Source organism: Corythoichthys intestinalis, unplaced genomic scaffold, assembly GCF_030265065.1.
Source record: "Corythoichthys intestinalis isolate RoL2023-P3 unplaced genomic scaffold, ASM3026506v1 HiC_scaffold_23, whole genome shotgun sequence".
Classification (NCBI taxonomy): Eukaryota; Metazoa; Chordata; class Actinopteri; order Syngnathiformes; family Syngnathidae; genus Corythoichthys; species Corythoichthys intestinalis.
In genome coordinates, this window is record NW_026651592.1 from 9,649,037 (window position 1) to 9,672,882 (window position 23,846).

A 23,846-nucleotide genomic window follows, 5' to 3' on the forward strand; every position below is an offset into this window, starting at 1 on the left:
TTACAAACATCGTAATAACAATATCAAAGGCAACAAGTCATTTCATGCGCAAGATTTTAGCTTTAGTATTTTTTGAGCACCAGACACATGAAAATGCAGGGATAGTAAGAACATACCTTCCATTACACAGCGGCAACATGGTTACAGCCTATGTTTGTAGTGGCACAAGCTTGGTTCCACATCTGCCTTCATGAACATGATGTCCCCCCCGTCGTGATGGTCGTAGATGGATGCAGTATTTCCAAATTGTCTTTGTTAAGGGATTTTGATGAGTAATGTTACTCCAGCCCCACTGTTGTTTTGGATGGAGAAATTCTAAAACGAAGTTATGCAGACATAAGCAAGTAAAGCCGAAGTACCTCGGAAACTTGTCTATAAAGTGAATGAAAAATAAAGCTGAATTTTAACAAAGTTGGAAAAGCTGAAATGTCAAAGATTCTGACCAGAGAACATAAGACACTGCTTCAACAGTTACAATCAATTTCCCTGATTAAAGTGACATTTTCATTTGAAAATAGATCAGTTGTCTTCCTGATTAGCAGTCTTTCCTTCAGCAAGTGAACAGACACACGCTGACAAGTTAATAATGCTGTTTGCAACATTTTCAGCTAGGGGTGTGACAAAATATCGAAATGGTGATACATCGTGTTACTTTGTATCCCAAAAAGTTATAGATATGCTCCTGCAAGAATCAAGATATCGTTTTAAAAAGGTGTCAATGTCTACAAACAAAGGAACCAACAAATTTCTACCAAAATCTTCCACCATAATAGTGTCTCAGTTAACTCTAAGGCTGCCTTGACGGTGCTCGACACCCAATCCATTTAGAAATCAGAGCATTCACAGTCATTCTGTCAGATTTTCAGGGCATTTATAGGTCACTTGCTGTTCATTTTAGGGCATTTACAGGTCATTTCCTGTTGAATTTGAGTCACTGCCTATTCATTTGGGCGATTCCCAGGTCACTTCCTGTTCTGTAACACAAAATGAACAGGAAGTGACCCTTAAAATACCCCAAAATCAACAGGAAGTAACTTAAAATCAACATGTAAATGACCTAAAATGGCCCAAAATTACCTCATTGCCTGGCATTGGCTGCTACTGACGGCCATAGACGTTCAATCCATTTGAAGTGGGAGGGTTGGCATGTTCATTCGCTGCCACCCTCCCAGTTCAGATGGATTGGACGTCTACTAGTGATAAACTCATTCCAATTCACAGCAGAAACTTGTTTTTCTGCTAATTAGTTGTTTTTAGAATACCCTAGAATGATTTCCTGACCAATGTATCGATAATCGTTGTATCAGCCGTCAGATCATCGTTATCGTGAGCTTTGTATCGCAAACCGTATCGTATCGTGAGGTACCAATAGGTTCCCACTCCTATTTTCAACCCACACGTGTGGGCATTTTGTCCCATGTTGACCATTCCCTGACTCATTTGTCGCACTCGGGTGGAATATTACAAAAATAATGATAAATTTAGACATTTGAACTTAACATGTTTGTGATAATCAGCTTTCAAGTCAACAATAATTCTTTATTTCTTAGTTTTCCCACGTTTTGGCTTTTTAGCAACTATAAATGATGTGCCATTGTTCCCAAGACAGATGCGCTTTGAAAGGATCAGCTAAAACAGTTACAACAGTAATAACATGCCAGAGGCAATCAATCTTATTAGAAAAGGAAGACATCCCTTGTCCCTCATTCGTTGCCATTGACGGCGATAGACGTCCAATCCGTTTTTACAGGGAGGGGGCGACTCCATTTTGAATGAATTCACCCTCACAGTCAAAATGAATTGGACGTCGATCGTCATTAATGGCAGCAAAGTACAAAAATAATAATCAATCACAGTCAAAGCTAACACTTCGCTTGCGGTGGACAAGAATTCGGACAAACCAACAAAAGGAATCCAAAGAAAAGGCAGCATCACATTAGACTAAACCAGCACCTGACACAAGCTAGTTGCAAAATCTTACAAAGAAAAGATGTTTGTTCGGTTACCATATTAATAAACGATAACAGAAGAGTGCTAGTAGTAAAAGACCCGAAACGAGCTAGCTGAACAATGCTAGCAGACGATATGAATGTCCGTAATAACAAAAGTGCTCGAGAATGTCGTCAATTCACATTGCAGGGAGAATAAGAACAGAAACTTAAAAATAATCAAAAACAACACGCCGACGATTGGGTAGAAGCACGTCTAACTTTTAGTGTTTTTTACATTTGTTCGTATATTATAAAAATGATACCTGCGAATCAGATGGTAAATTAGCAAATTCAAAGGAAATTAAATTTGTTTTTGTTTGGGTTTTTTTTTTACGTCGAATAAAATTGCGATATTTTAAAGATGCGTTATTCTGACAAAGCTTAGACAAGAAAAACGAAAAGTTGAAACATAAAAACTTCGATAAAAAATAATACTCGGTAGAACAAATCCTAAATTTTAAAAGTGTCTTGTTGACAAAAAAAAAATATTCGGCAGGGAATTTTTCATTGGATGAATATTGGCAATAATTTTAATTATCAAAACTGTAAAGGTGAAAAACTTTCGAAAGTTCCGACATGGACACTGTAGTGTGGCGAAGTCTTATACGACAAACACAAAATCGGCATCAAAATAATTAACAATCTTCCAAAAAAAATCTAATTTCAAAAGTTCTACCTAATTCTAGCCCCCATAGTGATGACGTTCAGACTCTTTAATCACAATTCGGGGCCTCCATTTTGGTCCACCGACTCAGATTTTAACGATATTAACTCAACAAAAAGTAAGAGTTGGTTTGAAACTGCAACCGCAGATTGGTCATTTTTTGCAACTGTACCTACCAAATAAAAGTAGTCACCCATGCAGTGCTGCATCATTACGTGAAGTTGTCATTATCATTAGAGTACGTGATGCGCAAGCCTCTTAAAGCATCGAGGAGTGAAAACATGAAGGAACAAAAAAAAAGAAACAAAAATCAGTCTCAGCCAGACTTGAAGAGCAGGATGGCGACTTGGCCCAAGTAGAAGTAGATGAAATGTTTAGTCTCATGAGTCACGTAGCTGCCAAAGTTGCGACCCACAATGCAGTGCCAGGTGGGGTTGTACTTTTTGTCAAATTCCTGGAGAAAACAAACAAACAAACAAACAAAAAAAAAGATTCATGTAAAAATCCAAATGAGATAACCAAATGAAACAGGAATAATATGGAAGTAGATTTGTGTGTTTATTATTCAATCCCAAAAAAATAAAAATAAAAAATTGTTCGAATGCCAAAATAAATTTTAAAATATTTTAAGTTCCCAAGTATGCCATAATAACTGTTGTGTTCGAAAGTACATGTCTGTATGCTGCCATAGGAGATTCATGGCGCATTAAGCACCCAAACTATTTTTCATTTCTCCAGCTTACCCTGGAAACCCCCGTTTACAGACGTCGTGCAAAACGAAGGTAATTCATTATTTTTCAAAATGTCTAATTTTTAGCTTAAAATCATTAATTGACGTCTAATATTTCGTTTAAAAAAAAAAACTAAAAAATTATTCACTCACACATTTTAAACTTTTAAACAAATTACGTCACAATGAAAAACATGGTGTCTGCAAAAAAGTCACGGCTATCTACCATATAACTATTGCTTAGTTTTAATTTTTTTTATTACCGTCGCATTTTCCCCGATATGTTAGATGATAGATAATCGATCCAAACAAAGAAAAATTGAAAAACAACGTTTAAACGGGTAAATATATGAAAAAGAAAATCTCGACCACTCCTTGATGTCTGTGATTTCTGCATCGCCACCCTTGTCATACGACCATGTTTCACGCATAAAATCCTCAAAATATCCAGCTGTGGCCATTCACAGCTGTGTCTTGACCCTCAGTGATACATGCTACATGGAGTTTTTGGATCGAAACAAGGTAAGTACGCAATAATATATCGTTAAAGTCATGGTGTCTTTAATTCTGCTCTTTCATGCTCTCACCTCCAAATGGGGTTTCGCTGTTTAATTTTTTTTTTTATATATTTTTTGTAAAACGCCCTCCTGTTCAAAATTTTCTTCCCCTCGAAAATAGAGATTTTAAGTTTTCCAATGATGTATCACACATGCATCGTATGGAGGTAGATTTGTGTCTTTATTATTCAATCAAAAAAAAAAGTTGCTTCGATCAAATAAAAATTTGCTTCAATCAAAATATATATTTTCAATCGAAGAAAACGTCACTTCAATCAAAAAAAATGTGTTTGAATGCAAAAATAAATTTGAAACTCAAAAAAATATATTTGAAAACTATTTTTCTTTGATTGAATTTTATTTTTTTGATTAAAGTCAAGTTTTTTTTAACTGAAACACCATTTTTGATTGAAGTCATGTAATTTTCCGTTTGGACCACATTTTGGCTTGGACATTTGTGTCTTTATTATTCAATCAAAAAATAAATTGCTTCAAACAAAAAAATACATATTTTCAAAAGAAAAATCACTTCAATTTTTTTTTTTTTTTTTTTAATCAATCGTAGAAAAAAAGGTTTGAATGTGAAAAAATATTTGAGACTCAGAAATTCGCATTTAAACACTTTATTTTTCATTCAAACTGTTTTCTTTGATTGAAGCAATCCTTTTTGTGTTTGAGCCATATTAGGGGTAGGACATTTGTGTCAAAATCATTCAATCGCAATAAAAGTTGCTTTAATCAAAAAACTATTTTTAATCAAAGAAAAAAATCATTTGCAAAAACTTTTTTTTTTTTTAATATATTTTTTATTTGAATTTTTTTTTTTTTTTTTTTAATTGAAGTGTCACTTTTTTTGAAAAGCAAAAAGTTTTAAACTCTTTTTTTTTCAAAGTGGAAAAAGTTTTGAACACACTTTTTTTTTTAAAGTGGAAAAAGTTTTGAAGGCACTTTTTTTCGATTGAATCATTTTGACACAAAGATTCAACTTCAACGCTAGTCCCGGTGTGTTTGATTGGCAGGTGGCTACGCCAATGACATAAAAGTATGAAGCAAGCATAATGGCCACCAGGGCTCCATCCAGCCATCGGAGTCTGTTGGAGTCTAAGCCGAATAAAGGGCACCGGTACGGGCGTGTGACATCGGCATTTCACCGGAGTACCCGCAACGGTACGGTGCCCTGTCGTGGCACACTGGTCGGACCCCGATATCACCCCCCAGGCGCGGAGCAGACTCCGATGGCTGGATGGAGCCCTGGTGGCCATTATGCTTGCTTCATACTTTAGTGTCGAAGGCTGAAAAAGACGAAAAAAACGAGCCGACCTAAGCATAGCTTTTTTATCGACGCGACTGACAATGACATTCTCCTGTTTCAACAAGCGATCATTTACCATCAGCCCTGTCTTTCTTATATATCCTCTGGTTGTCCTACGTCTCTTACCGTTCTTGGGGGTAATTTAGTTAGCTTTGTGTAGCGATCGCAAATGCTACTCAGTGACAGCCAACCAACACTTTTAATTTTTTCATTAATAACACATCTTAATCCTATAATTTATTTACACTTCTCCCTTACTAAAGTTGTTTTTTAATATATATATATATCTTAGGGCTGTCAAAATTATCGCGTTAACGCGCGGTAATTAATTTTTTAAATTAATCACGTTAAAATATTTGACGCAATTAACGCACATGTCCCGCTCAGAAAGTATTCTGCCTTTTGGTAAGTTTTACAGCAAGGCTTTTTGTGCTGTCCAACAGCGAACTCTTGTGGTCGCTTTGCAACATGGTTTATTATTTTCTTCTTTTCTTTCTTCATTATGGCTGCACGACGTCTCGGGCTGATAATGTTGTGCTTATATGATCCTTGGACAAGATTTGTCCGTAAGTATGGTTGTTGTAAAGAATGTACATATTATGTTAGTAAGCGAAATGTTATATTTTTTGTATGAGATGCTTTTTGTTTATGTTTAGTGAACCTGTATAGCGTGCTAAGCTAACGTTGTTGCTAATGCAATGCTTGTGTACTTTTATTTTGTAGTTTTACGACGGTCTAAAGAGGACAATGGTTTGAGGCCATTTTATTAATAAATCACATGAAAAAGGAAGAAGTCTAATTATTAAGGCGTCGTTCACTAGCTGTCTAGCTTTGGAAAAAGTAGACGCTTCGGAGTGAGGACAGCATAGACAGATTTAAATGACAGTAGAGTGAAATGCCCACTACAGTCCGTATGTTGAATGTATATATCCATCTTGTGTCTTATCGTTCCATTCCAACAATTTATTTTACAGAATATATATATAATTTACAGAAAAATATGGCATATTTTATAGATGGTTTGAATTGCGATTAATTACGATTAATTTTTAAGCTGTAATTAATTCGATTAAAAATTTTAATCGTTTGACAGCCCTAATATATATATATATATATATATATATATATATAAAACCGAAACGGTAACAGTTGCAGTCAGATACCATTGTAATTCTTTTCAGGTCATTCATTGTCAGAAAGAAGCAGTACGGCACAACGTTACGCTAAAAAAATAAGTTAAAAATATAAAAATGGCTTACCTCTTTGTCCTCTGAAAGACCATGCCAACCCAACATAATGTTTACCGCATATGAAACGTGAATGGATTCGCCGAGCTGGTGTTAAAAGTCCGCGCAAGTTGATTCGGTCTGCACATTTTTTCCTCCCGAGTTTTTGGTTTCTGGAAAGTTTCTAGAGTCGTTTCTTCAAGTTCCAAAAAAGCAATGCGTGATTGGCATGTTCGTTTTTGAAAGATTACTGGAGAAAAGTAGCAGTAATTACGTTGGGTCTATGCGAGGGCGGGTCTATAATGTCCCACTTCGGCTTACTTCCGCTTTACGGTGGGACGTCACGGTCTAAAAATAGCCTGTGTGCGGTATGCCATTCGATGGGCAGCTTATTTCGGTGAACGCCACAAAAGTAAAGAGAGAGAAGACTACAAGTAAGTATATAAGTCAGAATACCTTTGTAAAAGAAGAAGTGGAAGTATGCGCCATCATAACATGTGCTTTTTAAGAGCTAAACTGTGCTGTTACACACCCGTTAGAGCAGCTTTTTGACGTGGTTTCGACTTGTAAAGCGCTTTGAGCGCCTTGAAAGGTGGAAAAGCGCTATATAAGTATAACACCATTTACCATTGTGTAACTGAGTTACATAGCTAATGCTAGCTGCTGCTGGTCAATTTTCAGACGATGAAGAGAAAGTCGACAGACATTGCTTCTTATTGTAAGAAGAAAATTAGCACAGGAGGAGAGAAAGAAACGACGAAAGCAACAGAGGCTAAGTGAGGAGAAATTGTGCAAAATAGCACTTGCGTTACCTGTGAGCACTGCATCCTGTGAGCACAGTTTTTCTAAGTTTTGGCAAGCTCTTTTTGTTTTTTTTGTTTTTTGTTCAGTATATTTGTTCGGACAATTCAGTAATTATTTTTGAGTTACATTAAACAACGATATGATTGTATGTTGCAATACGGTATAGCCTGGTAATCTGTTGATCCCTGTTGTGAAGTACTTTTTATGTTTTGTTCATTCAGTAATAATTATTTTTGTATTGTGGTGACCCTTTGTTGGACATAATTCACCCACCGTACTTGTCTGTTTGGCCGAGCGCGTTACCGGCTGCGTCACAGTCACGTGACAGACATTATAAAGAGCTGCGCGCGTTCCGGCTCAAGAGAGAGAGCGAGTGTACGAGAGTTCAGAGCGAGCAATAAAGACTCATAGTAAAGCATCCCGCTTCACTGGTGACCCCGACTGCCTCGCTGAAGTCTCAGAGGCATTTTGAACACTTTACGCAATGGCGGATGCTAGCTTTCTCGAGCTACCGAGGTTCGACGAGTCTTCTGCGGCCGCGTGGTTCGCTAACGCGGAGGAGCAGTTCGTCCTCCGTGGTGTTTCAGACGACACCATGCGCTTCTACCACGTGGTGGCCGCGCTCGGGTACTCGACGGCGGTTAGAGCACAGCGCTTCGTGGTCTATCCGCCGAAGGTGGGCAAGTACACGGGGCTCAAGGCGCACCTCCTCAGACTTTATGAACCGTCGTACAAATCGACTTCAGAGGCGCCCAAGGTGCCCGCCTCGCGAACCTTGCTGCCCGTGGTACCCGCCATGGATGGCGGCACTTCCGCCCCGGTTCCTCGCAGCCGTACTGCTGTCCCGGTACCCGCGCCACCGCCACGCGCTTCTGCTCTGGCTCTTCCCGACGCCGAAGTTGCTGTCTCGCCTCCGGCCCCGCTCTCGCTCGCCTCGGCTCCGTCGCTGCTCTCCGTCGACGCCGCTGCGCCCGTCCCTGGCTTTCCCGGCTGCGGCGCCGTTGCGCCCGCCTGCGGCCTACTCGACGACGGTGCGCCCGCCTGCGGCCTACTCGACGACGGTGCGCCAGCCTGCGGCCTACTCGATGACGGTGCGCCCGTCCCTGGCTTTCCCGCCTGCGGCGCCCTTGCGCCGGCCTGCGGCCTACTCGACGACGGTGCACCCGCCTCGGGCCTACTCGACGACGCCCCGTCCGCCTCGGGCCTACTCGACGACGCCCCGTCCGCCTGCGGCCTTCTCGACGACGCCCCGTCCGCCTGCGGCCTTCTCGACGGCGTCCCGTCCGGCCCTGGTGTTCTCGGCGACACTTCGCCTCACGACGTCATTGCTGCGCCTGCTTCTGGCCTTCCTAACGACGCCGCTCCAGCACCTGCGCCTCTGGAAGTCTCCGAGGTCGCACCTCTACTGGCGCCGCTGGCCGCCGCCGCCTCTGACCTCACTCCAACGCCTCCGGGAGTCTCCGAGGTCAGTCATCAGCCTACGCCGCTGGCCATCGCCGCTAGCCTTGCTGCTGTGCCGGCGCCTCCGGTAGTCTCCGAGGTTGCACATCGGCCAGCGCCAGCGAACGCCGCCCCCGACGTCTCTCCTCGTCCTCCGCCTTTGGACAACGATGTCGTCGCTCCGGTTTCGGCGTTTCCCCCGCTCCTGCTACGACCGGTCGGCCTGGTTCGTCTCGCCTGTCGCCCTTGTCCACGACCGGGCGACTCCGACTGCCGCGCTGGTCGCCGTCGTCTCCGGCCTCGAACGGCCGATTCCGACCGCCGCGCCCGTCGCCCTCGTCTGCAGCCTCGACTGGGTGGTGCTGCTCGTTGCAAGTCTCGACCGCTGCTCAGCGACGCGTGCCGCCTCTCTCGGCGTCCGCTTCTCCGGCCTCGCCTGCGCGGTGCTGCACGGCGCGCTCCTCGTCATGGGCGTCCTCCAGACCGTTCTGCTCGGACGTCCCGCATCTGGTGTTCTGGACGGCCGCCTGATCGTCGCGTTCCGTCGCCCGCCGCCTGGCATCCTGGGCGTCCTCCAGACTGTTCTGCTTGGGCGTCCCGCGTCTGGCATCCTGGTCGGCCGCCTGACTGTCCGTTCGGTCGTCTTCCACTGACGTCCCAGCCGCGCAACCCTTCCGTTCCGTACTGTTGATTCGGGTTGCGCCTGGCGTCCTGTGTGGGTGAATTCTGGGGGGACCTGTGTGGTGACCCTTTGTTGGACATAATTCACCCACCGTACTTGTCTGTTTGGCCGAGCGCGTTACCGGCTGCGTCACAGTCACGTGACAGACATTATAAAGAGCTGCGCGCGTTCCGGCTCAAGAGAGAGAGCGAGTGTACGAGAGTTCAGAGCGAGCAATAAAGACTCATAGTAAAGCATCCCGCTTCAGTATCACATTAACATTGTGTTGGGAAATATCTAGTTAAGATATGACTGCCTCTGTACTTGCTTTTATTTGTATCTGCCAGCACCTGCTTTTCCCCAGTAATTATTTTGTTTTGTCAAATGTACACTTTATGCCTAATATATACATAACACAATAAAACAGAATGGTTGTGGAACTCAAAATGTTGACTGGACAGTTATGGTGTTGAGAGAAATGTTATGTATTTATGGATGTGTCCTCAGTTGATGTTGAAATAATGTTCCTATTGCTTGTTATTATTGACATATCTTATCGCCACAAGATGGGACTTAATTGTCTAAAGTGCTACTTATATTACTTCTTTTTGTTTGACTTTGATTACTTTGATTTTTGGGATTGCCTGTGAAGACAGCAATGAGAGAGGATGTATCCGCATGTCAATGGAAATTAAATACGCCGAGTTTTGGCTAAAAGACAACTTATTCTCCGTCAATTCTTCCTACGAATGCAACGTTGAGCTGCAACCACCTCAACATATGGACTATGCACATTAAATCATTAGTAGCATCAAATATTACACAATACACCAAAGTATATCAGTGGTCGTGTCCTTAAGTCTTTCTGATAGTTTTCCCCTGACCATTTTACTGCAATAATATAATGAAAACCTGGAATTATGGCTTTTAGTTTTGGTGTGCCACCCAAAGATTTTAAGTGGCCCCATCTGGCCACCCCTATGAAAAATTTCTGGAGGCGCCAGTGAGAAACTGTCCCTTTGGATCACCTTTTTGATGTAGGCAGCGATGTCCTTCTCGATGTTGTACTTCTCCATGGCCTGCGTTGCGCAGTCCACCGCGTCCTGCTGCATGTCCTCGGACATGTCAGCGTTCTTGATGACGGCCTTCCTGTCAGTCATGACGTTGACGATGAGTAATATCAGGAGGATGAACCCTGTGTAAGGAAGAGGGAGTGCAACATACGTGTCAATCAAATGCGACAGCCCAAGCTAATTATTTAGCCTACGTCGAGTCGTTATTGTTTTTAAACTTATTTTTCAACGCGCCACGTTATTGACTTTATGAAACTTGATACAGGTGGACTGATATTACTTGGCCAAATTAATTCCGTAGAACAACACATTCGGCTTTGCCATTTTTTACCACATACGTTTCACATGAGTTTAATTTTAGGAAAAATACACGTCCGAAATTTAATACGAGAATCGAGACAGTCCTGCAAATAAATAAAACACGAGCTTACCTTAGGTTAAGAGCAAGATAAATTAAGAGTTCCAATGTTGAACGCAGGCGGACAAGTTTGTCCAGCTGCTCCGTCTTCTAAATGCAGTTTTATTTAATCTTTAAGCACAATGAGAATGTTGTAGAAAGACGTTCACGATCCACTCTCACTTATGTCGATGCTTAGCTCCACCCTCTTTGCGAGCTACGGCTTCCTATTGGTCAGTCACCGTCTCCCCGCAATGCGCAGGCGTTTTCCAGCAGCCCTTCTATGCCGGCATCTTATTTCCTCCCATAATGCAACATTCGCCCGTGGCGTAAAGACGGTGGAATATAAATTTAGTTTTTTTTTTTTTTAATATTATGAATGTAAATATAGACTTTAATCATTCTTTGAATAATTATTTTAAATGAATATATTTCACTTTATTTAAATGCAAACAATCGACCTAACTTTCGTGATAGAACAGCTAGACTACTATAGGTTTGACAAACAAAAAAAAGAGGCATTATGTCTTTCAATGTCTTTATTGAAAATGCTAGAAGGAAAAAAGGTTAGAACAAGCAATCAACATTCAAACTAGTAACCCCTATGAAACCCTCCCCAACTTTTGATTCCCTCATACCAGGCATCTACGATTCCATCCTTTGATCCAACTTCCTGGTCCTGTTTTTCTCGTCAATTTTCTCGCCATTATCACTGAAAAACCTAAGATTGGCAAGGTGGCAGGCTACGATAAAAAATATAAAAAATAAAATAAAAAAAAAAACTTTAAAAAAGGGGGCCGGGGGAAATCAAGGAAAAAGTTGCTCCGGGAGGTCCCCTATTAATTTGTTCTGAAAATTTTGTTGGGAAATCCTGGAAAACTGATCCCGTTCCCGAGCATCCATTCTTGCCTATAATCCCTTTCCTAAAAATGGATCCAGCTCCAAAGGATTGCGATCCACTGAGCCACTTCTCTCCAATCAAAACCTTGAAATACCAGGAAGAAAATCAGAGGCAGACCGTTAGAACAGAACGTACAAAAATCGGGGAAAAACAAAATTGAGAAAAAAAAAAAAAAAAAGCCAGTATGAACAGGGGGAAAAATCCCTAACATTGCATCAAGTCCTATGTTTTTTTTTTTGTATACATACAACAGCAAATATGTTACATTTACACCACAACTTTTGCGTGTCGCAGGCCAGAGAGCAGTTTAAAATCAATGACATGCATAACAAAGCAATGACATGGATTGACGGAATGTGAAGCATACCATGGCCTCCATTTGATGTCCTATCCTGACCATACAAATGAAATGTGCTCCACCACAGTGGCTTTTAATTCCAAATCACTTTAATCCTTCTCTTCAGAATTCTAAAGGAAGACACAAGGTGAAATACAGTTAAAGCGTTGGTGGTGGTGTTTGTCCAATTTTTTTTTTTTTTCTGATTTGCAAAAACATTGAGGCGGCTCAACATTTTTGTGCAGGTGGAGGGGAAAAAAGGAGGAAGAGAGGTAAGGAGAGTGAACAACTACATACTTTTACCACAAGGACAAAACTATTTAATTAAAAAAGTGTTGGGAGTTAACGCCTAGGGTTACAAAATTGCGGGAATTTTCCAGGGGAATTGCCAGGACTGACTGATGGGACAGAAGGTTAGCAACCAAATTTGAAGATTCGTTATTGTAGCTTTCAGTGGCATTGATGACAGTTGTCCAATTGCGTAGCTGTTTTTTTTTGGGGGGTCATCCAACTGTGAATTTGAATTAGTTTATCACTACTGGACGAGAGGGTTGGCAGCCAGCCATCCCAGTTCAAGTGGATTGGATTGGGCATCAATCGCCGTCAATGGCAGCCAATTAGTTAAAATAAAACATTAGATCAAAATGTCTGTATGACAGTGTCGTCAAGTTTTTGTTTCTCGATATTATTGAATTACGACAATTTTCCAATAAACAAATTAATCGAAAAGTAATTTGTTAACCAATTTGTTCTACCTTAAAATTGTCAAAATTTCAACCTGGCAACAGTAGAAATTTGTTGAGATTTCTCGTGTAGTCCATTAACGCAGATATTTTCTGTTAATCCAAATAAAACATTTCATTGAATTGTATTTAGCGTGTACGTCTGTACACGACAAAATGTTGCAACATTCGCTTAATAACGACAACGTTTCAAAATTCCCATCTTAAAGGGACAGACACCTTTTGTCATGTGCAGCTCAGCGGAAATAACAAATAAAAAAAAAAAACACACAAAATGTCAGTTTCAAGTGTAGTAGTAGAAATTGCATTTTTTTCCAGGAAATGAAAGCTGATACAGATTTAGCCAATCATGAGTATGCCAGATACCCCTCCTTTTCTCGTGACATCATTAATACCAGTTATCATGCACCTGACGTGAGTGTGGGTATTACCGTCACAAAATGGCAGCGCACGTAAATGGCATCATTTTCTTGTCTAAATATTATCTCCATTATCAAATGTCTAAGAAATTAGTCGTTTTAGTTGTTAACTACTTAAGCAAACGTCTTTCGCATCTCTGATAACAGGGAAAATGTTTAACCAAAAAAACAAAAGTTTTATGATGTCAATTATACCCACAGATATGTACACAAAGGGGTCAAGCATGGATGCATATGTTGAGTAATAATAACATAACGAAAGAGGGTGAGTAAGTCAGCATATTCACATTTGATTGTCTAAAACAGTACCGGCATCGATAAAATGTCTGCCCCCATGCCAAAAGGCCACTTCCTGGAAATACTGGCTCTTATTTACTCTTTTCTCCGCTATTACACATAAAAATGAAATTTTGTGCTTTTTTTTTTTTTTTTTTTTTTTAAATTCATGAAAGAATATTCTTTCTGCTGGGACAAACATGATAACGGTGTCATTTTTCCCTTTAACTCCAGAAAGAAATTTACTGGAATTCCTCCCGTTTTTGCAACCCTAGTTACATCACAGGGCAGCAGAGGGAAGTTGAGCAAAAGGGAATAAAGCCACCGGCTTTCCTAGGAGCGCGATCGCGATCGAGAGCCGCTGTGACGCGGCGAGTAGCGCGGCGAGGGCCGTCCGCGTCCTCGAGAGTCGCTTCGGCTCCGGCTGCGGCTGGGGGTGCGGCTGCGGCTTCGGCTCCGGCTGCCGCGGCTGCGCGAGCGGGATCGTCCGTAACTGGGGCTGCGGGGACCATCTAATTTCACGCGAACGTACGCCGTCTCTCCCTGGCGGCACACAAGACAACTGCACATTGTAGGAGGAATGGCGACGTAAGGAGAGGGGACGTGGGGGAATACTCACCTCACTTGGCACACGCACACAAATCCACAGAGACTAAAGCGCTAACAACATACCTCGTGCGAGCGGAACTTGGAGTTGTCCAGCTTTCGGACGGCATAGGTCATGTCTTCTTTGCGCACAAACTCTACAACGCCCGTGCCGTCCCGGTACACGTCCGCGTAGCACACGTCGCCCGCCTCGCGCATGTGGTCCTTTAGGTCCTGCCAGCTGCCGCTCTGAGGGAGTCCTGAGCATACCAGACAAACATAGTTACGAGCAACATCACCAAGGTGGCCAAAATAGATTTTAATAGTCGACTAATAACAGATTAGTTCAATGATAAATTAATTAATCGGTTCATATATGCTGTAAAACATATTTCCAGTTATATGACTCTGGGCTTTCCATTTTAGCTGGAAATGTGCATTAAAAGTAAAACGAGGCGTTGAAAAAATGTGATTAAAAATACATCACCTAGTACAGGGTCCCCCCAGGATTGATTAATTTGAATTCAAGACTTTTAAGACCTTTTTTTAATGCCATTTCAACTGAAAATTAATACTTTTCTCGCACCCATTATTTAGATAATATTGAATCATATTAAATAAAGCACTGAACATCAAATTTAACCTCAATTACTACGTGTTTGACAAAAGAATGCACATTTATTGAAGATACAATTAAAACACATTTAAATATAAGGTCTTTCAGAATTTTTTTTCCCAGGATAATATTGATTTTACACTATTATTGTAAAGCAACTTCAGAAATTACATTTGCAATACAACAGGTTTCCCTTTTAAGAGGACCGAGTCAAGGTGGTAGGTAGGCGATTGTCAAGTTGGCCACCTTAACTGTAAAGTGCCTACAATTGGCAGTGAAAGTTTAAAAAACAGCCACTAAATGGCAGTAGTTTACCATTAATGACCACAAAATGAAAAAGCCACACATGACCATTTCCCTTGGTAATCGTTTTTTTTTCTAATCACATTACAAGAAGTATACAAAACACATGTTAATCCTTTTTTAGCTATTGAAGACATTTCTTTTAATCAGATAGAGAAAATCCATACTCTTATTTAATCAAGAAAAACATTTAAATATTCCAGGAGGTGTTTTACTATCACCTACATTATAATTTGCCTATCACCATGCCATGTTATTCAGACCAACGTTACCCCGCACTCGTTCCGATAATAGTGTCAACCGTGTTGTGTATCTGAGGGTGATGGTGAATCTACGACTCCGGTTTATCCATGCTAAGGCTAGTGCACCTGCCAATACCCCATTGAACATGGCTAACGCTTGAGTTAAAACTGAGAAATTCACATTAATTCGAAAGGCAAACCGTGCAGAAATACATTATTGCATCAAAGACATTTTAATTGGAGAAATTGGCAACTTACTTTGAAATGTTAAGTAGGTCCACTGCCTTCGCATGACCCATAAACTGCGACCCAAAGTATCTGGATGCGACTTGGTCGCTGATCCAATACCTCACATGCTGGTCCAACTGTTTGGACTTGGTTGTCTTGTTGAGGCTTTCGTCGAACATAACAACTAAGGCATCTGAGCAGTTCCTTGCCTTAGCACACAGTACTGTGCGATTGGCTGCTGTTGTGATGTTGATGCTAATGATGCTAATGGCGCGCACGCACAGGGTGCAGTGCATCGTAAAAATTCTACTTGTCATCTTCGTTATGGATTAAAAAAAATTTTTAAAAAAAGAAAAGAAACTTTGTCACAGATATAATTTAGGTTGCACTGAGATGTTCTTGAAAATTAAAACCACGGTGAAAAAATTCCAGACTTACGACAGGTAACTTAATACTTTTAAAACCTTTAATAATGGAAAACTAAATTCAATACTTTTAATAACCCGCGGGTAACACTGTAGTATAAACTAGGGATGTCTTGGTGTTCCCCCCCCCCCTACTTCCAATATGATGTTTTTCAAGATATGTTTTGTCGATACCGATGCGATGCCCAGTAAAAATAATGCAAAAAATAAACAGTAAATGACAAATCATATTTCTTAATTTTTAAAGAAAGTAGTCCAAACATGTTTGCCTCGTGGTTTATTTACAGCAACCGAAAAGCACTATAGTACTGGTAATACACGCGACTACTGGATCAAATTCGATCTCGTGACCAAATCTGATACTGTCAGATACCCCAAAACAGCAGCGGCATTAGGCGCTGATAACGAGAGTATCGGATCGGAACATCGCGACATTATGGATTCAGGGTTTCTCCTACACATTAAACATTTTGGCGCACCGCCACACTAAAATAAAAGCCGCCACGACTTGCAAAAGAGGTGTTTTTCTTTTTTAAGGCCATTTCAAACTAGCAGCAGCCTAGTGTGAAGCGTTCAGAAGCAACCTATTCATTGTGTATTGTAATGTCCATAACTATGCGTAGCCCCCTTATGAGACGAGCTGTGATGTACAAGGAAACGAGATAGCAAGATGCATGTCGCGGCAGCCCGCTGTTATTTTGTTATTGTTTTTCTTTGTTATTGTTGCCACAATAAAGTGGGTAAGCTAATACCGACTCCTCTCCTTCTTCCCCCCATCCGGGGCATTACAGTATTTTGGATTGGACTTTTTGGCGAAAGGGAGCAGTGGACAGCCGTCTTGGACGAACGGCAAGTTTCAATGAATTTGCACCGAGACGCGGGCCCCAAAATAGAGCCTTGCTCTATTTAAGAGCGCCGCCACGCAAATGTCGACAAGACATTCAATAGCAGAGGGGCAGGAGGACTTAGATCTGTGCTATCTGGCTGTTTTGGCAGACAGTTATACTCAATCACGGCTGATGAAACCTTGATAAATGCGCTTTTTTTTCCAAGTTTCGCGAGTTTTTTCTGGAAAAACACATTTTATTTATTCTGTATTTCTGTGCGGTATTAATATTGTTGTCTTTTGAGAGGCATGGTCTATTGTTTTTAGTTGTGATTTCTTAAAAAGTATTTTTGAATTTGAGTAAACATTTATCGTGTTTACATGGGTGTACTTGATCTATTAATATATACTGTATTCTCACTGTATTATTGTAAATTGATTTTTTTTAAAAATGGGGGGCAATAATATCGCAATAATTTATGAGATAAATTATCGCACACTAAAATTTGTTATCGCGACAGGCGTAGTTAACAGATTAATGGGTCAGATTATTCAATTTACTTTAGGTATACATTACCATTTGTTCTTATTAAACCCATACTTCCAAAGGTATAATCCATTCCAATTTGCAAATATGTTCTGGAAAAAAAAAAAAAAAAAAAGTGCCGGAAAAAAGTTTTGTTTTTGTTTTTTAAACCCATGGGTGCCCAAGTCCGGTCCTCGAGAGCCCCTATCCAGCTTGTTTTCCATGTGTTCCTCCTTTAACACACCTGAATTAAATGATCAGCTCATCAGCAAGCGCTGCAGGAGCCTGGTAACGATCCGGATTCTGTGATTCAGGTGCGATGAAGGAGGGAGACATGAAAAACGAATTTTGCCGAAAGGTACGCCATTTTCATGCCTGTTTATAGCAGGTTAAAGTAGGTTGTCTTTTTCCCCATTAGCCTCAATGTAGCAATGCTAACGTTGACAGTAGGGTTGTTCCGATCATGTTTTTTGCTCCCGATCCGATCCCGATCGTTTTAGTTTGGGTATCTGCCGATCCCGATATTTCCCGATCCGATTGCTTTTTTTTGGCTCCCGATTCAATTCCAATCATTCCCGATAATTTTTCCCAATCATATACATTTTGGCAATGCATTAAGAAAAAAATGAATAAAACTCGGACGAATTTATACATTCAACATACAGTACATAAGTACTGTATTTGTTTATTATGACAATAAATCCTCAAGATGGCATTTACATTATTAACATTTTTTCTGTGAGAGGGATCCACGGATAGAAAGACTTGTAATTCTTAAAGGATAAATGTGACTTTGTATATTGTGACTAAATATTGCCATCTAGTGTATTTGTTGAGCTTTCAGAAAATTATACTGTAGGCATTTAACCGTTCTGCCCAAATGCATGATGGGAAGTGCAACCATTGACTGTGCGCAGTGGCACCAATTGATATATCTTCTCTGCGTTGGGAAATAACATAGGGTGTTAAGAAAAAGATCAACTACTACCTTTCTTCCCCACATTGCATCCCATGATATTTCTAGTTGTTGAGAGAGGGATTGTAAGGCTTTAGTCATTTAAAAAAAGGCTCCAAAGACTGCCAAAATTCACTCTACTCATTTTGCGCTGCCTTTTAGCTCTATATATAGGTAAAACGGCGCCATTATAGATTGGACGCGACAATGCGTGAGTGGGTCGTGCGGCGCATGCGTTAATTGCGTTAAATATTTTAACGTTATTAATTTTTTAAAAATCATTTACCGCCGTTAACGCGATAGATTTGATAGCCCTACTTTAAGCCAAAATTAAAGACTCTGGATGTGTGTAAGACATTTTGTCTGTACCGTTAAATACAATTAGAAAACGATTTAATTAAAATATATACTGTATATATATTTTAAAAAAGGCATGTCCGATATTTTTTTGCCTATTACGATACTTTGAAAATGACGTGATCGGACCCGATCGATTGGTATCTTTAGTTGACAGTGTTTAATATAGATGTGTTTCCTTATTTTGTATTTCTGAACTTTAATTGTACGGCATGTTGATGACCAATAAACATCTGTGAAAAGAACTGGAGTCTCATATGCCATCAACACGCACGCACAAATGTATGCACGCACGGACACACTCGGCGATAAAACGCAGCCGTGAAAATCACCCGCTCATTTTTAATTACCGTGCGATAAATGGACTTAGTGCATATCGCGACAGGCTTAGCAGCTTCAATAAAAAAATGTAGTTGGTTATTCAGATGGACTCACGATCTGCCAGCTTGTTGTCTGCTGTTGTATTCCAAAACTACAACTGGGTGAGGGCGCTTTAGGTGTTCATTCCCGGCCTACGTGCACCCAAGCTTGGCACTGAAGAGACAGGACACAACAGTCTACCGTTCTTTGTTTCGTTGAAATCAGTCAATGCTTTGGCCACCCTGGTGCGCTTTTTTGGGTTTGTGCCACTTTCCCTGCTTGCATACCGAGCGTCTCCGATTCTCAACTTTCCAAGCATATATTTTTTTCCCCCCTTCATTAACCGTCAACGGGATCTTGTGCTCGTCTACGCATTTACGTCATCGATGACATCGACTATGTCGACTAGTCGGGACAGCTCTATTTTAATGCATTTCATCTCAAACTACGTTTGCATTTCAAAGTCCATTTGAAAGAGACTTTGAAGTCTCTTGGGCTTTTAAGTTTTCAAATTATGATCATTTTTAAAACCGGCCATTTAGTAATCTACTCAGTGCGTGGCAAACGTCTTGGCTTTTTTTTTTTTTTTAATAAAAACAAAGACCGTGCTGTACTCTAAAACAAATATCATGGCTTAAATGGAATTTTTGAGACAGAATTTTTATATACAACTCCCATTGTGCTCACATTTTTGACTGATAACAGCTTTTCTGCATTCTAAAAGGTAGCAACAAAACCTGGTGGGCTTTTTATAGCTTCAAAGTTGTGCGGTCTCAAATACTTTGTGTGTGTTGTTCCAGTTCTGCCAGACAGAAACAATTCAAAGCCCTGGACACTTTCAAAAAAAGTAGAAGAATCTAAAATAGTGCCACAACGATTAATCAATTAACTTGAGTATTCGATTAGAAAAAAATATTCGAATTAAATTTTGTTGCTTCAAGTATTCGTTTATTTGAAGGGGCATTGTAATGGTTTATTTTGAAAGTGTTTGCATTCCGTTTTATTGATTAGGGTGGATACACTGCCCTCCGGTCTGCCTCATTTCACAAGGCTGAATCCAGCTGCTCCCTGTTAAGACCAACGTAAGCTAAGTTTTTGTTTGAGCTAACGTTTTTTTAATGCATTTGTAATTTAGTTTAGAGCTATATTGCCTGAACCATTTGTTCAGAGCATTGTAAAAATAAAAAGTTACCATTTTATAGCATTTAAGCTAGTGGACTTTTGCTATGTAAGTAAGCCAATTGTTCTTTGTTGTACTTAGATCCTTATTTATTATTTTTTTTATACAGTTTGAGGCTCAGCAAAGGTATTTTAATTTTTTATGTTCCTTATCCGATTACTCGATTATTTGAACTAACTAGTTCATGAATTAATCAACGACTAAAATAATCGATAGCTGCAGCCCTAATCTAAAATTAAAACTGTACAAAGCTCGTCAAGTCAATGCTAGCAGGAAACTTACCGGATACAACCACCCTGTACTCGGAACGTCTGGACGGGGGCCCGTATCGACCTCTGGGAGCTCCGCCGGCGCCGCCTCCAGCCCCGCCGAAACTGCTGCCTCTGGAACCCCTGCCGCTCCGGGGGAACTCCACGCGCAGCCGGTAACCATCGTAGTCGTATCCGTCCCGGCCATAGACGGCATCTCCGGCGTCCCTGGCCAAGAAAACCAGACGTGAGTGGCGGAGTGAAATGAGCGTCGGAATATCGAAATCAACTATTGAGCTAAGAATTTTAGTAACACATTGAATTGTGAACTAGTGGGGGAAAAAAACTTTTTTGTCACGCCAATACAACACATTTATTTCCAACTTCACTTGACCAGCAAGAGTACGTTAAATCCATTTTTGATATCCAATTTAATTCACAACAGGGGACAAAAATTGACTGTTATTAACTTAAAAACGAACTTGGAATTGGGTGCTTAAGTAAAATAATCTTTTAAATGACTCGTAGGGGTGAAAATTTGGTGTTACGAGTAGGAGTGGGAACCTCTTGGTACCTCACGATACGATACGCGATACAAAGCTCACAATAACGATGATCTGACGATATGGCGATACAACGATTATCAATACATTGGTCAGGAAATCATTCAATGATATTCTACAAACGACTAATAAACAGAAAAAAAAACTTCTGCTTTGAATTGGAATGAGTATCACTAATAGACGTCCGATCCATTTGAACTGGGAGGGTGGCAGCGAAATGAACGAATGTTCATTCGCTGCCATCCCTCACACTTCAAATGGATTGAACGTCAATGGCTGTCCGTGGCAGCCAATGCCAGGCAATGAGGTCATTTTTGGCCATTAAAGGTCATTTACCAGTTGATTTCTTTTTTTATTTGGGGTATTTTATGGGTCACTTCCTGTTTATTTTGTGTTACATAACAGGAAGTGACCTGGGAATCACCCAAATGAATAGGCAGCGACTCAAACTCAACAGGAAATGATCTGTAAATGCTCTAAAATGAACAGCAAGTGATCTGTAAATGCCCTGAAAATCAAACAGACTGACTGTGAATGCTCTGGTTTCGAATGACCGAACGTTTCTCGTAAGGGTGTGACGGTATATGTATTTGTATTGAACCGTTTCGGTACGTGGTGCTCGGTTTGGAACGGAGGCGTACCGAACGCGATTCTGACGTAATGTAACCCTTACTTTTCAAAGCTTTGGGTCCATCGGGTTACAGTTTCTTTGTGTATATTATATTTACTCCGTCTTCTCTGCTATAATGAGGACCAACACGGTAGGACAGTATAACCCAGAAACGTCAACGGCGCAACAACGTAGCCGCGAGAACGCAGTGAAACTCGGGCGTTAAAGTCAATCAGCCAATGCACACCAGTCGCAATGCGGCCGCGTGTTAGACGTGTCCCAGAAGCGGCCCAACACAACGCACGCGAAAAGAACGGCAGAGTTTATTATCTGACGCGAGACCCGATCCTCCTGCGTCAATACTACTACCGGTAGCTAGGATCGGCCAGACCGGAAGTCACTGGTGTAAAAATACAGTGGATCAGGTCGATTTACAAACTAATATGCAATCGTAACCCACTTTTTGAGTCCATCAGATCTCTTTTAAGTGGTAGATCGGGGCACAGTTGACTTGTTTTTGTTGATTTACTGCTGTCTTCTCTGCTATAATAATAACCAACACGGCCCCGTGTTCAATACAAAATCCTCCTCCCACAATAAAACAAGTAGGAACTAATATTCACATAGGAACTAAGACTATACAACGTAAAATATACAACATAATGAATACTACATCACATCTGTAAATAAAATATAAACACATAATAAAGTAGCCCATTTAAATAAAATAAATTGAAATGAGCTAAAACACCGGTAATTAAATAATAATACACAGATCCCACTTACACAATTAAATTTATTCAATTCCGACTTTTGTGCACCGTTAGAACCCTAGTTTCTAGTCTAAATGGACTGGGCGTCGAGCACTGTCAATGCAGCCTTAGAATCAACTGAAACACTATTATGGTGGAAGATTTTGGTAGCAATTTGTTGGTTCCTTTCTATTTTTTATTTATTTATTTATTTATTTTAAGACATTGACACTTTTTTAAGACGATATCTCGATTCTTGGCAGGAGCAGATCGATAACCTTCGGCGATACAATGGATCACAATATATCACCATTTCGATATTTTGTCACATTCCTAGTTACGAGATTAAAAACATTTTTCAAACTCGGTTGTATGTTATTGCGACAAATCTATAATAGCAAGAGTGACTTAGAATCTGACAATTATTGTTGCCTTTTAAGAGCTAACCGTAAAATTTTTGGTTAATATGATGCTTTACACTTTGGAAAGTTAAGTAGATAATTTATTAACCTTAACAACACAGCAAAGAAGTGGGCTGGTTTTAAACCGGTGTATAGAAGAAATTAAATTTTACAGATAAATCTTATAGACTGGTAGCGTAATCACATAATTCATATTTGACTATTTTTGTTTGAAAACATAAAAGTCCCAGGTGCTTTTATTCAACATTAGGATGACCAGCCGAACGACAATCGGCCTCCGCAGAAAAAAAAGAGGGAAGCAACTATAACAACTGTGGAAATGTTATTTATATTTTGAGCGTGAGGGGTAAAATTCGGCCAATTCCACGATTCCGCAAATAAAACAATAATATCCAAGTAAAAAAACACACCGGGTCCAGTTACAGTCTGTTAGCAGTTAGCCACAAAATGGCGGCTGACTGGCTGAAAATAGCTCAACTTAGGTATCACTGGCGTCTTACCTTGGGTCTTCGAATTCAATAAAAGCGAAAGGCGGCCCTCCTCTGCGGTTTTTCAGGTCGATGTCCCGAATAGTACCGTACTTGTAGAAGACCTCCTCCACATCTTTAGTGCGTATATCGGGCGGTAGGTTGCCCACGTAAATTCGACAATCGTTGTTTCCCGCCGGGCCTCGCACAACCCCAGACATTGCGGCTCCCAACTGTGCAGGTCGATTAAATTGACTACAAAATCGCAACAAGATGTCGTTCCGGGTGGCGAATTGCCCAAAAAGTGTGGACACTGGAAGGGTTTGTCCAGCGGTTGTTCTGTTTGCGGTTTACGACCAGTTCTTTCGTCGCCAAGAAGCCTTCCCTTTTCCCTCCGCCAAAGACGGAACTTCCGGTGTTGACATACGTGCACTCAAGCGTAGCTACATCCGCGTAAAAATATAGTCCGTCACCAATAAAAATGCATAATTCACGGCCCGTTCCCAGGAGCAAAACCAGTGCCCAACAACACACACTTTTTTCCCTTATATTTGGCACATTTGACAGCTAGCATTGTCTAGAACAGTGGTTATTAACCTTGCTAAAGGTACCGATCCCAACAAGTTTCACATGTGGATTCACCGAACCCT

The 23,846-nt window shown here is 40.7% G+C and overlaps 2 protein-coding genes across 3 annotated transcripts; both read right to left on the minus strand.

Moving 5' to 3' along the window:
* Positions 1 to 1,518: 1,518 nt before the first annotated feature.
* Positions 1,519 to 11,051, minus strand: LOC130911179 (dynein light chain 2, cytoplasmic). Its single transcript, XM_057828973.1, has 3 exons — positions 10,890 to 11,051; positions 10,414 to 10,580; positions 1,519 to 3,109 (listed from the first exon to the last, which is right to left on the minus strand). Exons 2-3 carry the CDS (start codon positions 10,543 to 10,545, stop codon positions 2,972 to 2,974), a joined length of 270 nt encoding a protein of 89 aa, XP_057684956.1. The 5' UTR covers positions 10,546 to 10,580; positions 10,890 to 11,051; the 3' UTR covers positions 1,519 to 2,971.
* Positions 11,052 to 11,171: 120 nt separating this feature from the next.
* On the minus strand, positions 11,172 to 23,617 carry LOC130911178 (serine/arginine-rich splicing factor 1). 2 transcript variants are annotated; one of them, XR_009061985.1, is made up of 5 exons: positions 23,230 to 23,617; positions 20,417 to 20,610; positions 14,204 to 14,376; positions 12,124 to 14,074; positions 11,172 to 11,840 (listed from the first exon to the last, which is right to left on the minus strand). XR_009061985.1 is itself a non-coding variant. In XM_057828971.1 (4 exons), the coding sequence occupies exons 1-4, from the start codon at positions 23,415 to 23,417 to the stop codon at positions 13,865 to 13,867; spliced, it is 765 nt and encodes a 254-aa protein (XP_057684954.1). In that variant the 5' UTR covers positions 23,418 to 23,617; the 3' UTR covers positions 11,172 to 13,864. The 2 variants fall into 2 exon arrangements, 1 of the variants encoding a protein (XP_057684954.1); XM_057828971.1 differs by having other exon boundaries at positions 11,172 to 14,074.
* Positions 23,618 to 23,846: the final 229 nt, after the last annotated feature.